This window comes from Theropithecus gelada, chromosome 4 (genome assembly GCF_003255815.1).
Source record: "Theropithecus gelada isolate Dixy chromosome 4, Tgel_1.0, whole genome shotgun sequence".
NCBI lineage: Eukaryota > Metazoa > Chordata > Mammalia > Primates > Cercopithecidae > Theropithecus > Theropithecus gelada.
Window position 1 is genome coordinate 56,522,149 of NC_037671.1, and position 17,216 is coordinate 56,539,364.

A 17,216-nucleotide genomic window follows, 5' to 3' on the forward strand; every position below is an offset into this window, starting at 1 on the left:
AAGACAGGCCAACATTCAAATTCAGGAAATACAGAGAATACCACAAAGATACTCCTCGAGAAGAGCAACCCCAAGGCACATAATTGTTAGATTCACCAAGGTTAAAATGAAGGAAAAAAGTGTTAAGGACAGACAGAGAGAAAGATCAAGTTACCCACAAAGGGAAGCCCATCAGACTAACAGCAGATCTCTCTGCAGAAACCCTAAAAGCTAGAAGAGAGTGGGGGTCAATATTCAACATTCCTAAAGAAAAGAATTTTCAGCTCAGAATTTCATATCCAGCCAAACTAACCTTCATAAGCAAAGGAGAAATAAAATCCTTTACAGACAAGCAAATGCTCAGGGATTTAGTCACCACCAGGCTTGCCTTACAAGAGCTCCTGAAGAAAGCACTAAATATAGAAAGGAAAAACTGATACCAGCCACTGCAAAAACATACCAAAATTTAAAGACCATTGACACTATGAAGAAACTGCATCAATTAATGGGCAAAATAACCAACTAGCGTCATAATGTCAGGATCAAATTCACACATAACAATATTAACTTTAAATGTAAATGGGTTAAATGCCCCAATTAAAAGACACAGACTGGCAAATTGAATAAAGTCAAGACCCATTGGTGTGCTGTATTCAGGAGACCCATCTCACATGCAAAGACACACATAGGCTCAAAATAAAGGGATGGAGGAATATTTACCAAGTAAATGGAAAGATAAAAAAAAGCAGAGGTTGCAATCCTGATCTCTGATAAAGCAGAATTTAAATAAAGATCAAAAAGACCAAGAAGGGCATTACATAATGATAAGGAGATCAAGGCAACAAGAAGAACTAACTAACATGAATATATATGCACCCAATACAGGAGCACCCAGATTCATAAATCGAGTTCTTAAAGACCTACAAAGAGACTTAGACTGTCACATAATAATAGTTGAAGATTTTAACACCTCACGGCCAATATTAAACAAACCAATGAGACAGAAAATTAACGAGGAGATTCAGGACTTGAACTCAGTTCTGGACCAGGCGGACTTAATAGACATCTACAGAATTCTTCACCCAAAATCAACAGAATATACATTCTTCTTGGCACCACATAGCATTTATTCTAAAATTGAACATGTAATTGGAAGTAAAACACTCCTCGGCATATGCAAAAGAACAGAAATCATAACAAACTGTCTATCAGATTAGAATTCAGGAATAAGAAACTCACTCAAAACTGCACAACTACATGTAAACTGGACAACCGATTCCTGAATGACTACTGTGTGAATAACAAAATTAAGGCAGAAATAAGTTCTTTGAAATGAATGAGAACAAAGACACAATGTACCAGAATCTCTGGGACACAGCTAAAGCAGTGTCTAGAGGGAAATTTATAGCACTTAATGCCCACTGGAGAAAATGAGAAAGATCTAAAACTGACACCCTAACATCACAATTAGAATTAGAGAAGCAAGAGCAAACAAATTCAAAAGCTAGCAGAAACAAGAAATAACTAAGATCAGAGCGGAACTGAAGGAGATAGAGACATGATAAACCCTTCAAAACATCAGTGAATCCAGGAGTTGGTTTTTTGAAAAGATTAACAAAATAGATAGACCACTAGCCAGACTAATAAAGAAGAAAAGAGAGAAGAACCAAATAGACACAATAAAAAATGGTAAAGGGATAACACCAATGATACCACAGAAATACAAACTACTATCAGAGAATACTATAATACCTCTATGCAAATAAACTAGAAGAAATGATGAATTCTTCTTCTAGAAGAAATGATGAATTCCTGGACACAGGCACCCTCCCAAGACTAAACCAGGAAGAAGTTGAATCCCTGAAAAGACCAATAACAAGTTCTGAAATTGAGGCAGTAATTAATGATTTACCAACCAAAAAAAGTCTAGGACTGGACAAATTCACAGCCAAATTCTTCCAGAGGTACAAAGAGGAGCTGGTACCATTTCTTCTGAAACTATTCCAAACAATAGAAAAAGAGTGACTCCTCCCTAACTCATTTTATGAGGCCAGAGTCATCCTGATACCAAAACCTGGCAGAGACACAACAAAAAACGAAAATTTCAGACCAATATCCCTGATGAACATCGATGTGAAAATCCTCAATAAAATACTGCCAAACCGAATCCAGCAGCACATTAAAAAGCGTATCCACCATGATGAAGTTGGCTTCATCCCTGAGATGCAAATCTGGTTCAACATATCCAAACATCACATAAACAGAACCAAGACAAAAACCACATGATTATTTCAATAGATGCAGAAAAGACTTTTGATAAAACTCAACACCCCTTCATGCTAAAAACACTCAATAAACTAGGTATTGATGAAACATATCTCAAAACAATAAGAACTATTTATGACAAACCCACAGCCAATATCATACTGAATGGGCAAAAGCTGGAAGCATTCCCTTTGAAAACTGGCCCAAGACAAGGATGCCCTCTCTCACCACTACTATTCAACATACTATTGGAAGTTCTGGCCAGGACAATCAGGAAAGATAACAAAATAAAGTGTATTCATACAGGAAGAGAGGAAGTCAAATTGTCTGTTTGCAGATGACATGATTGTATGTTTAGAAAACCACATCGTTTCAGCCCAAAATCTCTTTAAGCTGATAAGCAACTTCAGCAAAATCTCAGGATACAAAATCAATGTGAAAAAATCACAGGCATTCCTATTCACCAATTAACAGACAAACAGAGAGCCAAATCATCAGTGAACTCTCATTCACAATTGCTACAAAGAGAATAAGATATCTAGGAATACAACCTACAATGGATGTGAAGGATGTCTTCAAGGAGAACTAGAAACCACTGCTCAAGGAAATAAGAGAAGACACAAACAAATGCAAAAACATTCCTTGCTCATGGGTAGGAAGAATCAATATTGTGAAAATGACCATACTGCCCAACGTAATTTATAGATTCCATGCTATTCCCATCAAGCTACCATGGACTTTCTTCACAGAATTAGGAAATACTACTTTAAATCTTATATGGAATGAAAAGAGAGCCCATATAGCCAGGGCAATCCTAAGCAAAAAGAACAAAGATGGAGGCATCATGCTACCTGACTTCAAACTATACTACAAGGCTACTGTAACTAAAATAGCATGGTACTTGTACCAAAACAGATATATAGACCAATGGAACAGAACAGAGGCCTCAGAAATAACACCACACATTTACAACCATCTGATCTTTGACAAACCTGACAAAAACAAGCAATAGGGAAAGGATTCCCTATTTAATAAATGGTGCTGGGAAAACTGGCTAGCCACGGGCAGAAAACTGAAACTAGACCCCTTACTTATACCTTATACAAAAATTAACTCAAGATGAGTTAAAGACTTGAACATAAGACCTAAAACCATAAAAGCCCTAGAAGAAAACCTAGGCAATACCATTCAGGAAATAGGCATGGGCAGACTTCATAACTAAAACACCAAAAGCAATGGCAACAAAAGCCAAAATAGATAAATGGGATCTAATTAAACTAAAGAGCTTCTGCACAGCAAAAGAAACTATCATAAGAGTGAACAGGCAACCTACAGAATGGGAGAAAATTTTTGCAATCTATTCATCTGACAAAGGGCTAATATCCAGAATCTATAAGGAACTTAAACAAATTTTCAAGAAAAAAACCAAACAACCCCATCAAAAAGTGGGAAAAGGATATGAACAGACACTTCTCAAAAGAAGACATTTATGCGGCCAAAAAACATATGAAGAAAATCTCATCATCACTGGTCATTAGAGAAATGCAAATCAAAACCACAGTGAGATACCATCTCATGCCAGTTAATGGCAATCATTAAAAAGTCAGGAAACAGCAGATGCTGGAGCAGATGTGGAGAAATAGGAATGCTTTTTCATTGTTAGTGGGAGTGTAAATTAGCTCAACCATTGTGGGAGGCAGTGGGGCAGTTCCTCAAGGATCTAGAACTAGAAATACCATTTGACCCAGCAATCTTGTTACTGGGTATATACCTAAAGGATTACAAATCATTCTACTATAAAGACACATGCACACATATATTTATTGTAGCACTATTCACAATAGCAAAGACTTGGAACCAACCCAAATACCCATCAATAATGCACTGGGTAAAGAAAAGGTGGTACATATACACTGTTGAATACTATGCAGCCATAAAAAAGGATGAGTTCATGTCTTTTGCAGGGACATGGATGAAGCTGGGAACCATTATTCTCAGCAAACTAACCCAGGAACAGAAAACCAAACACTGCATGTTCTCACTCATAAGTGGGAGTTGAACAATGAGAACATATGGGCACAGGGAGGGGAATATCATGCACTGGAGCCTGTCAGTGGATTGGGGGCTAGGGGAGGGATAGCATTAGGAGAAATATCTAATGTAGATGATGGGTTGATGGGTGCAGCAAACCACCATGGCACATGTATAACTATGTAACAAACCTGCACATTCTACACATGTATCCCAGAACTTGAAGTATAATAATAAAATAAAATTGATAATCCAGAAAAAGAAGAATTGAATATTCATTTACGTTGCTAATGACTTCACACAAATACGAATTTCAGATTATTGGTTATTCAGTGTGCCAACGCTTCAGCAGGTCATTGTTCCAATTTTTCTTTTTTACCTAAACACAGTTATTTTGTCCTGTCTATAGGAATATCCATTATCATATTGGAATAAAATAAATGTTGGTATCTTTAGACATATAGGCTTTGATGATTAGTAAAGGTTGATCCTCAAAAATCCTCAATATTTCTGTTAAAAGAATATCTTCTAATTTTGCCTGATGACCCGGCAAACTTCCTTGTAAAATTACCTCAAGTTTTCTAACATTCTTATGCCTTGAACTATCTTACTGGGTTTTCCCTTTCATTTTTAAGAGGTGTTATTATCTGCTAATAGGTATCTTGTACAAAAAAGTTGCTACCTCTCTTGTTTTTACCAACCTCTTACTCACAAATCTGCAGTGTTACCACCCAATGTGTGGTGTTCTCCAGGCACATACACTTTCCAGTTGAGATGCTGATTGTATTTAAGGCCTGTTATGAATGCCCAGGGTAGAGTGGTGCTTCCAGGCTGCTGGAGTGTAGCCTCTCCACCCTCCAATGAAGACATCCAGTCTCGGCTGCCTGGAAGCTCTCAGCAGCTTTAGCAAGCAAGATTGTTGTTTGCTGTTGGATGAGTTGTAAATGCACAGGTTTCTCTTCAAATGTTTAATGTACTTTGCTTTTGAGTGATGTAATCACCTGAGTTATCGTTACAATTCAGATTCCAGTAGCAGGGCCCTCTAAATTATAACTAGTATCAGAGAACATCATAACAGGTGTTTATTCAGTAGTTGTGTGTTAAAGCACTTACAGTTTCATACATGATCTCATTTAATTTCCCCAGCAGCATGATGTAGTGGATACTATCATTACTCACATTTTAAAGACAGGCAAATTGAGGTCGAGAAGTTAAGTCACGCCAAGATTGAGAGAGGTTAAGAGCCACCACAGAATTATTTACAGTGCATAGACAGGACATCTAAAAAATCCGTTCCCCTAAAAGTTATTAGAGTTCTTGAATTGGCCAACACTAAATGGAACTACTAACTCTACTTACTCCAGTTAGTACAGTTCCAATATAGCGTTGGCCAATTCAGGTTCAAAGTAGTAAAAAGACTTTTAATCTCTTAACCAAAGCTAACTTTCTGAAATATTCAGCTTTGATATACTTCTGGGTCTCCCCTACAATCATAAGACTTAAATCTTTAGAGATGTGGCTCTGATTTATGATTTTGAGTGACCTAACTGTATGATGAACTGAAAAAGAGTTTTTTTTCTGTTTTATTTCTCATTTTTGTTCCTACCTAGTGAGAAAAAATAATAGGCAGCATTATTTAAGAAAAGAGGACAGACCTTTATAAGGTTTGCTCTTTCACTTGCTTTTATTGAGGGCCACGGTGGGCCACACACTCATTTATGTGTCTCTATATATTTCCTGAAAAGTATTTCTAACATATCCTTTATAAACTAATTTCTGCAGCTTGGAATATTATATGTTCTAGAGAAAATGAGTTACATTTCTTTCCCAAGTTTCCACTCACCATAGCAAAGAAAAGGAAATTTAATTCAAAATCATTTACTGCCTCCTGGGATTTGTTTGCATAAAAGTCACTGTGGTGATATTTAAATTAAAACTCTTAATGATGAGTTGGGAAAAATTTAAATTACCTAGTGCTTTGAATTACAGCATAAGTTACAATGCCTGGAATTGTCGAGTAATTCCAGGAAAGCAATAAGAAAAATTCAGCGGAACCAGTAAGAGTTCTATTACATTTACGATGTAAGTCAAGGAAATGCATCTTATTTCTAGGGCATAGTAGTTAGGACTACATTTCCGAGTGTTAGAGATGTTTTAATATGAAGCCAGGTAGAATAGAATCAGAAATAATAGCAAGTGTTTCTAGGAAGAACATGAAGCAAGTATGAACTGAGTTGAACTGGAAGCTTTGGAAAGCTATAGCTACCAGTTAGTTTTATAACTAGTTCTTAGTCTGTTGACTACATAGAAAAACCCAATATATGATATCAAACTACCTCTAATTACCATGACAATGAATTTCTTTTTGTGGGAATTCTTCTCGATTACTGGTGCATCCCCCTCACCCCCCCATACACTTTTCCCCAACTTTAAAAAAATCATTTTCAATGTATGATAGACTATACATACAGCTAGAGTGGGCAGTAGCCAACAGTGGTATGATTTCAAGCATACTGAAAATTTCCATGCACCTCCGTCCATAAACATCTCCTTGGCCATATTGCTTGGGTAAGAGTTTAGATTCGGGAAATTATTTTCCCTGGATGGGAAAAAATAAGCCATGAGTCATCCTGAATTCCAGGGAAAGCTCCTTCCTTCCCTGGCTGGTTTCCAGGCTTCATTCCTTAGCTTAAGTCATTATTCTCGTAACGTGTCTACTGGCTCCTTCACTTATTACCTCAGTCTCCTTCTGCACAAAATGACAATGGTTGTAGTATCTAGCTCACAGGGCTGCATAAGTCCCATGAAATACTGGATGCGAAATGCTTCGCACAGTACTTAGATATAGTAAAGTATTAAATAAATGTTATTATGTAATATATAAAGATGTTCTTTCTCCCTTGTATTGACCTTGGGAGAATAGCAGTGTTCTGAGACAAGTTAATGTTGTAAGGACTAAGTTAGTAACACCTTCATTATTTGGAGCATTTTCTTTTATAAAGAAAGGTGTAGGCCTGGATTTATTGGCTCTGATAGAGTTTATATATTTCTGGTGAACTGAGAGTTCTATGATGCTCTTATATCAAATCAAATCAACTCTATACCTGATTGTTTTTCCAGACATAATGTTCAAGTGCTTGTGAATTGCGGGGTGGAGATAGCACCAAGAAGCTTCACTGTGTTCTATCTTATTATAAATATTAAAAATGTTGTGAAAAAATACTATTTTCACATAGAAATACGAAAATTAAGACTTCATTTGTATGCTTGGCTCCATTAAAATTTTTTTCTTTAACAATTTTGAAATTATTTTTATTTACTCCCCAAGGAGACTAATTAGGTTACTAAAGCTATTACAGGTGAGTATTATGTGTAAGGTGGAACTATTTGGAAACAACTAAAATACTAAGAAGGCTAGTATGGCATTTAAAACCTGTTGGTGTACTATATTATATAATATCAAATTGCTGTAAGTAAAATATTCTAAAATTGTTTGAGTCAACCTCAGAGTTAACCAGAACAGCATCCTTTCTCAGTCATCCAATATATATGAATATGTTGGCATTAAGTAACAAAGAAAAACATGTTATACTTTCTATAGTTTGTTGGAAGTTAAAATAAAATAATACTTTATTTATTTTATAATAAAAAGTCTTTTAAAGCCAATGATTTTTGAGGTGAGAAATGGAAAATTTTTTTAACCATCTGGATACTTTATTATTCTCTAGATAACACATAGCAGTTGATAGCCTGGATTTTTTTCTCTAGTCATTAGTAATAATATAAGGATTTCTTTTTTCCTTTCAGAAATATATTTCAATGACGGCCAAGTATTGAGGCATAAGAAATATCTTTGAAAATCTTAAAGTAATTTTCCAAGTTTAGTTTTTATTGTTCATGGGATTTGAATATATATATATTTGAATATATTTGAATATATATGTGTGCATATGTGTGTGTGTGTGTGTGTGTGTGTGTGTGTGTGTGTGTGTGTATATATATATATATTGAGACAGAGTCCTGCTCTGTTGCCACTCTGGAGTGCAGCGCTGCTATCTCTGCTCCCTGCAACCTCTGCCTCCCGATTTCTGAGGCAATTCTCCCTGCCTCAGCCTCCTGAGTAGCTGGGATTACAGGCACCTGCCACCAAGCCCGGCTAATCTTTGTATTTTTAGTAGAGACAGGGTTTATGTCATGTTGGTCAGGCTGGTCTCGAACTCCTGCCCTCAGGTGATCCACCCCCTTCGGCTTCCCAAATGTTGGGATTACAGATGTGAGTCACTGTGCCCGGCTGGGATTTGAAATTTTTGATTTGACTAGGAATAACCCTGTCTGAACAAACATCTCCTACTTGATTGCAATACCATATGTCTTATATAAACAGAAGCCTCTGTAGAAACCAAAATGTTGAGCATAAAAGGGAAAAACACAGTTATATAGTTACATACTTTATGTAATATTGAGCAATAATGACCATTTTCTCCCTAAAATTGATGTTTAGCTCCCACACACATGAATGTAAGGCAAATGGCATCAGGCTTCTGGAATACAGGCAGGGCTGATGGTGCAGTAGAAGAGAGGAAGAGGGGCAGGACCAAATGCTACGGTGGAGTCTGTGTTTGTACATGTTTCCTTCAGTTCATCTCAGAAATTTTTCATCCATGTAGGGAAAAGCTGAGGACACAGTAGGATGATAGTTGTTCTTGCTGTCACTGAATTAAGAATTTTACAATTCAAAGAGCGTCAAACTTGTGTTTCTTTCTTCTTACTATTTCTGGCCCTCTCAGAATGGAACCTCACACCCTTCGGTAAACTTTAGAAAATATACACCTGGCCTCACTCCTTATTCACCCGCACTTGTAGCAGAATGAATGTCTTATCACTCAAATCAATTTTCACGTTTTCAATTTGATATTTCTGCACTAGTCACAGTCTGATGAATAACACTGTGGTAAAATTGAATATGGCTTGAACAGCACAGTGGAACCTAATTGATCACTGGAGGACAAATCTTCAAAAATAAATGTAAAAATGTATTATTTTCTTCTCTATGAATAGATATTTTAGGCTGTTAAAAAGTAGATTCCTAAAATCATTTTGTGTGTTCATAGTACAGGCACCTATTCTCTGGCCTCTCCATGTCTGGCTCTGTCTTGTCCTAAAGTTATGTTCCATAAAACACTAGTTCGGCCGGGCGCAGTGGCTCACGCCTTTGGGAGGCCTAGGTGAGCGGATCACAAGGTCGGGAGATTGAGACGATCCCAATTAACACGGTGAAACCCCGTCTCTACTAAAAGAAAAATTAGCAGGGCATGGTGGTGCGCACCTGTAGTCCCAGGTACTCGGGAGGCTGAGGCAGGAGAACCATTTGAACCCGGGAGGTGGAGGTTGCAGTGAGCCTAGATCCTGCCACTGCACTCCTGGGCGACAGAGCAAGACTGTCTCAAAAAAAAAAAAAAAAAAAAGATTAGTTCATTGATCTGCTTCACAATAAAAATGATATGAAGTAAATGAAATAAAATAAAATATTTTGCATTGGACCAAATCCTGAACATTTAACATCATGAACATTATTACCATGTTTTAGAGCTCATATACAGTTAGCAGTTTGTAAAAAATAATGCAGTGAAGACAAAAATCTAATTTTCAAAACCGGTGTTTCTCAGAACGATTTTATTCACTCCTTTTGTAATTACCTATTAAAATTCCTCAGAACTAGTGTTTTAATGAACTCATTTAAGGAAATATCACAGTTCATCCATTTTCAGATGCATATTTTTTTCACTCGTTAACACATCTGAAATTGAGATGCTTTCTTACATTTGATGATGCCTTGGGTTCAATGAAATATGACATTGCCCTAGCAACTTTAATGGCAATTATGTGTGCTGTTTTAGTTATGATTAGGCTCAACTGAGAGTGACAAAAATTCAAAATGACAGTTGCTTAAATGAGATAGAAACTGAATTCTCACCAGTAAATCTGGAAGTGGGTAGCCCTGTGCTGGAATTGTATTCTGTGGTATTGGATACCCACACTTCATTCTTCTTGTTGTTCCATTGCCCAGCACCTTTATTTCCAAGGTCATGTAATGGTTCAACACGACTGCTCTATGTCCATCTGTAATGCCTACATTTCTGCCAGCAGAAAAATACAAAAGATCAAGACAAAGGAGCAAAAGTCAAGTGCCAGCTGTCTCTTAAGGAAAGATCTCAGAAGCTGCCAAATGATGCTTCTCCTTACATTCCACAGGGTAGAACTTAGTGATAGCAGCCTGGGTAGGGGGGTTGAGGGGGGTGCAGGGTGGGGTTGGGAAATAGGCAATTACTGTACATATTGATCTTTATAAGAAGTAGATTATTAAAATATTACTCTAATATATATAATATATAATAAAAAACTAGAGACTTATCAAAGAATACCTCTTTTAAAGGTAAGGCATAAAGACAAATATTGTTGAAGATGAGAAATTCATTTAGTCATTAGCAACTAGAAAATTAGCCCTTTCATCCCCAGTATCAAATAGTTCCAAAATTTGTTGGTATTCATAGCCACTGATCTTAGATTGTAAAGATCATAACAGAATTTAATTCTCTGTTGCTTCATTTGATTATCAGGTCACTGTGAGCATCCAAGTTTAAATGGGTGGGGGGAAATACAACTACAAATAGAGGGGCTGATGCACGCAGAGGATATTGTGTAGATATAGACTCAATTGTAAGAATGTTTAGAATTTATTCTGAGGTTCCTGAGAGAATTGATCAGTTTATCTCAAGCTACGCTATGATTACATTTCCACCACTCTTTTAGAGATTTTAATTTAATTAAATGCAAATGTTATACAATTCTCCAGTGTTTATTGCTGTATTTAATTCTCATATTTGCCCACAGTGTCTTTAATTTCTCATTTTTAAATGGAAATACTGAAGCAGGGAGACTGTTCACATTGAACATCGAATTTGGCTAATACTGATTTGGAAATATAGTTAGATCCTGATTAAAATATTTTTCAACAATTAAAAGAATTAAGCGTATTTATATGAAATCATATAAGTCTTTCTTAAAAATGAATTTCTACCTACTTAAGCCAGTGTCATTTTGGAATTTCTGTCACTATCAGGTGATCTTCTTGATTCTTTTGCTTTACTAAGCAAAATAAATTAAAAACAAATGTATCATTCATTAAAGCCAAACTTCTATTACCAATTCCTTACAGCTGTTATTCTGTGATGCTTGCCTTTATTTACAAACTCTAAACAATTTACTTTACAGAGAAATACAGTAATTATGAAATAATGAAATAGAAAATTTTCTGTGGTTTTATAGTATCAGATTAGCTGATATCATGAAGCAAATAAAAAAATATGTACCTGCTGGACCTCAAATCCTAGGAGCTCATTTTCAGTAAAAGTAGTAATAAATAAATGGTAAAAGTCTTGAAAATCCAACAGATGATCTTCATAAATTGATCTGGCTTAGTGGATTGGTAAATAAGGTTTTAATAAAAATGTTATTTTGCTTGTTGTTTCACTATTGTCTTGTCTTATTGAGAAGGATTCACCATTTATATTTTTTCATTTTTAAAGAATAAATCATAAAAGCAACAAATGCATGCTGGTATTATAATTTAACTTAATGTGCCTATGGAGGAAAACATACTTTTACCTGATAGATGTGTATTTCATTACTATTATTAAAAATTTATTGAGTATCTCCCATATGCAAAGAACTCTGGTAGGCTTTCAAATGTGGAGGTCAATTTCTAAATAACCGAACCCTGCTGAATTATGTTTAAAGTAATAGTTACATGTTTATTGTATCAGTAGAAGAGAAGGAAAATATCCTAGCTTTGTCATTAAATTGAAACTTTTGAGTGATAAAATAACAATTGACACTCCACTTATTTTTCTGAAAACATGAGGCAACTTAGTATTATAAATACTTAAAGGCACACTGACAAATAATACAAAATTGGAGGGTATGAGTTTTAAGATATGTATATTTCTGCCCCAGCTCGGAAGGCACCTTTCAAAAGTGAGTCTGTATCTCTCAAATTATCTACCCAGAGCAATAAATGTATTCTGCCCCAACCCTAAGATTCTGCAATGCAGTCCATCTGATGACATCGAAACCCCCAAATCACTTAGCTGTCTATGATACCATACTTGAAGTTATCATGCCAGCACTTCACAATGATCTGCTTGGTGTTTTTGGCACTTTCTTCCATCATCTAAACAGCAGTAATGGACCTCAGGATATAATAATTTTCTTATCAGGTGGTAATAGTTTTTGAAGTCAAAACTGAACTCCCCTAGTAAAATACAAATTTATAAATTATTTTGGATGAAAACCTTTTCAAGCAGATGTGTAAATTCTAAACGTGCCTTGTTTTAGTCCTGGAAGCTATTATGTACTTATCAGAAGTAATTTTTTTTTTTTTTAATGCAAGATACCAACCAGATCAGTAATATGACTGGCTCAAGGCACAATCATAAAACTTTTAAATTGGTAAAGATTTTTAACATTTTACTTCTGCTGCAAATTAGCCATTTATTTCTGATAAAGCAGGGAAACAATAGAAATGATGCAAGTTAAGAATTTTGAAGCCTGAGTGTAGTCCTAGGAGCATTTCTTGTTTAACTAAGGGACTCAACATGCCTTTTAACTGTTAAAAGTTAGTTTTCTCATTTATAAAAAAGAGTTAATAATGTTTGTCCATGAGTATATCACACAGGAATATTGAGAAGACAAAATAAAATAATGAGTATTAAAACATTAAAACACTTTCAAAACTTTAAAGAACGCTCAGAAATGATTGGTGTGTGCGTGTGAACATATATAAACAACTGATGAAAAATTAATAAACACATCGTTATTTGATTTAAGCCCGATTATTTTTGGAAGTGAAAGTCATCTCTTTAGAAAGTTTGGGAAATAACAGGTTATTGGGTTCTAGTTTTTTTTAATGAAATGAACAGAACAAGTTTCATACAATTTAATTGGCTTCTTGGAAAGATGGCAGCCAAAACTGACTTTGCCAGGGCTTTAACCTGGACTCTTAAGACATCATACTTTTGCACAGTTGCTTTTACACACTTCCAGAAGTCCTTTTTTTCTTTCTTATTTATTTTTTCTTTTTGAGATGGAGTCTCGCACTGTTGCCCAGGCTGGAGTGCAGTGGCGCTATCTCGGCTCAGTGCAACCTCCTGCAACCTCTGCCTCCCAGGTTCAAGCAATTCTTCCACCTCAGCCTCCTGACTAGCTGGGATTACAGGTGCCTGCCACCACGCCCGGCTAATTTTTTGTATTTTTAGTAGAGACAGGTTTTCACTATGTTGGTCAGGCTAGTCTCAAACTCCTGACCTTGTGATCTACCCGCTTTGGCCTCCCAAAGTGCCGGGATTACAGGCGTGAGCCACCGTGCCCGGCCCTGAAGTCCTTTTTAGTCTTCAAGTATTTTATAAATATCAACCAATTCATCGCAGTTTTATTTCCTAATAGCTGGTGTAAAATTGATGTGTTCCTTGGGGGACATACAATATATAATTATCATAAATAATTATCATAAATGCACCTTTTCAAAATTAATTTCATCTCAGAATCACATACACTCTTTAAAATAGGAGAGACAGAGAAGTAAATGTTCTTTATGAGGACAAATTTGAATAACACCATGTGGTCTTCCTATGGATGAGCAAAACTCTGATTCAAGGTGATAGAAACATTGGCTGATATTACTGCACTAAGTAGTAACCCAGAAAAACCATTCTATGTGTTTTTCTCATGACTTTGTATTAGGTTATGAGCCCCCATATTGAATTGTTGTTTTTAACCATATAGTGAAATATAAATCCCACGTAGCAATAGTTCATCTGGAAACTTGAATGTATAAAATAATTTAAAAAATAATTATAACTTTATAAAAGGGCATGACATTTTCCTATTGAGACTTTTTTGAGAAAATCTCATAAATGTACCTCTTCTTCCTCTTTAGGCTCCTTTGCCTGCAACAACTGACCTTCCAGAGTTTTTTGTTGCTTCTTATAAATGGCCTGGATGGACTCATGGCCCATTGGATCAAAAAAATTGTGCTGCATCCTGGGCATTTTCCACTGCAAGTAATAAAGTCATTTTAATTCCTTTCTTATAAACTACTCCTTTTGGCTCTAGAGACTGAGAGAATAATTAAACGATTTTAACAATTAGAATATTTAAATATTAGCATATGATCAAATAAAATCTCATTGTGACTGAAGAATATAACCTAAAGATTATATTAAAAACCCACTTTTAGTCTAAAAGTTGTTTTTTATTTTTAGGGTGCAATTTTAAATAGAGAGTGAATCACAAGAGTGACAAAATAAAGTTGCTAAAATGTGTTTATCTATTCGGAGTTAAGCCAGATAATAAAGAAAGGATTAAAGTTCTTCTTTATTCATATATTATTTATAATTCTAATATACATGTAGACACACCCACATAATCCTCCTATTCTTTACTCTTTATACAATTTGCAAAAACAGTTATTAATCTAATTCGATGTAAAGTAAGACTTTAAACCTAAATAATAATGGATCAAATGGATTTTATTTCATTTTAAATAAATATAAGCAAATACACAGGTTCTGACTCAAAAGTAATGTAACTGATCTTTTAATAAGAATAGCTTCCAAATTAAGTCTACTGTTACTCAAAAAGTATAAGCAATGACTCTTTTATAGTTACTTTCATATAAATTCACAAATCCAATAAATTAGTTACAGGCTAACCCTCAAATTAGGTCTCCAAAATTATCCTCAAAGGAATGTTGAATATATTTTAGCAATTAAATGAAACCTAACATGATGATGATTGGCTGTCATTCAATTATCTTCACAAAACCATGCTCTAGGGTTTGCAGTTAATTTCAACAGTGTTCAAAGACAGTTTAAAGCCATTGAAGGATTGTGAACAAGTACATAGACTCTTCGAGAAGCCAGCTATGAAAGGCAGCATAGCCTGGGACAGAGAAATGCTGACGTCTGTGTCTAAGTATCATTGCTCCAGGATATCAATCAGACAACTCCAGGAATGCCTTTGTTAGAATCATAATGGTAGCCAAGCTCACCCCAAGTGGCTACATTTGTTAATTCATTGCTGTCCACACTCCCTCTCTGGCTATCTTATGCTGTACTTGATGTGTCAGGGACCCACATGGAGACCTTTCTGAGCTAAAATTTGTTTGTCTATTGATAGCTAAGGCCAGATAATAAAAAGAAGATTAAGGTTCTTTCAAATGGGTGGAGAAAGGTTTAATGTAATAAACCGTTTGCCATTTTGTGTTCATGTGGTTAATGTGTTACACCTAGTGGGTGATCTATAAGAATTTTGCTTACAATTTACATTATGCCAGTATTTCTGAAGATGTGTAAGGAAAAACATTCATGGTGAAATACTGAAAGCAACTCGCTAGAGTGGAGGATATATTTTGGTGTTCCCAGGTCTCAATCCCACAGATAGCCTCTGCACTGCGCCAAGTCAGGATTGTTCCCCTACCTAATACACAGAACACCAGAGACAGGTTTCCTTTTGTGATTCCAAAGGACATAGTTTTGTATCCTGTGAATTCAGTATGATAAATTAGGGCAATTTTTTTTGTGTTAAATAAAGAAAAAAATGAACTAAATTATTGTAAAGATCTAAGAAATTGTGTCGAGAAGTATTAGTTACTAAAATAGATTATCTCTCAGAGAAACTAAAAGCTATAAAATGGAATAAATAAGACTCTTAAAAATAGGCACATATATTTTTTAAAGTTGTGTAATCCAATCAAATTCAAGCTATTTTTCAGAAGCCGAAGAGATACAGGTGTTTGGAGCAGTGGGAGTGATATGTTTCACATACATTTGAAGACGGAATAAAATAAGCAAGGGAAAGAATAGAGTGTGTCTCAGAGGTACCGTCCAGTGAGAGTTTTTAAGAAGAGAGTGGAAAACAATTGGTTGAACTGAGTCATTCTTAAATCTTCTGACCTTTTCTAAATATTTCAAGTGAATTTTGGCTAAACCATCATTGAGATTCAGAAATGTCGGTATAAGAGCAACATATTGAATAACATGATGATTTAAAACACTTATCTTTTATTTGAAATCTACAGATGCATGAGGTTGGAAGAGATTTTAAAGGTCACCTTTTTCAAGCCTCTAATATTATAATGGAGGCCCAAATAGGTAAAGTGGCTTATCTGAAGCCAAAAGATGAGAAATATCAGAAATAATCCTAGAGACCAGGCTTCTAACTTCTGGATTACTGTTTTCTCTACACTATAAAAGTATTTTCTGAATGAAAACACAGTTACACCATTTTTAAAAATTTCAATTTCATTCTAAACCCCTGTGCTGAATGTCAAAGCATCAAAGAATTTCTCCTTTCTTTAATGAAATAGGGAATTATTTTCTTGAGACTATCAGAAGTCGTATAATGCCATTTGCTCCTATGAAATATATCCTACTATTTGCAATAGTAGATTGAAATTTAGTAGGGAGTTGGAGGTTATAGATTTAACACATATTGAGCATCTAAAGAATGCCAGCAATTGCCCTACAGCATTGTAATATGCCATAGTTATATTAAAACCATGTGTATACAAAGATAGATATGTAAATGAATTAAATGAATTATTTTAGAAAAATTTTTAATTAGCACCTTGAGGGACTTCAGGACACTGACAATTTTGATGAGAAAAAAAGCTAAAACTTTCACTAAGAAAAGTGAATGAATAGAAGAAAGGTTATTATTTTGTTCCTTTAATTAAAAGTGAGTAAGAAACTCACTTAGAACAAGACTGAACAAGACTGTACCAGATATTCAACAAGACTGTACCAGATTTTCAACGAAAAAGTCTGTACTAAAATAGTACCACCCCAATTTTTTCATAATCTGATCACTCACATTAGTTTATT

At 35.2% G+C, this 17,216-nt stretch overlaps 1 protein-coding gene across 1 annotated transcript in view; it reads left to right on the top strand.

Annotated features, from left to right (window-relative positions):
- Window positions 1-17,216, top strand: part of TINAG (tubulointerstitial nephritis antigen) — an 83,097-nt gene that overhangs the window by 20,899 nt on the left and 44,982 nt on the right. Inside the window, exon 5 of the mRNA XM_025383145.1 lies at window positions 14,270-14,393. Within this exon, the coding sequence (XP_025238930.1) occupies window positions 14,270-14,393 (124 nt within the window). The remainder of the gene's footprint in view (window positions 1-14,269; window positions 14,394-17,216) is intronic.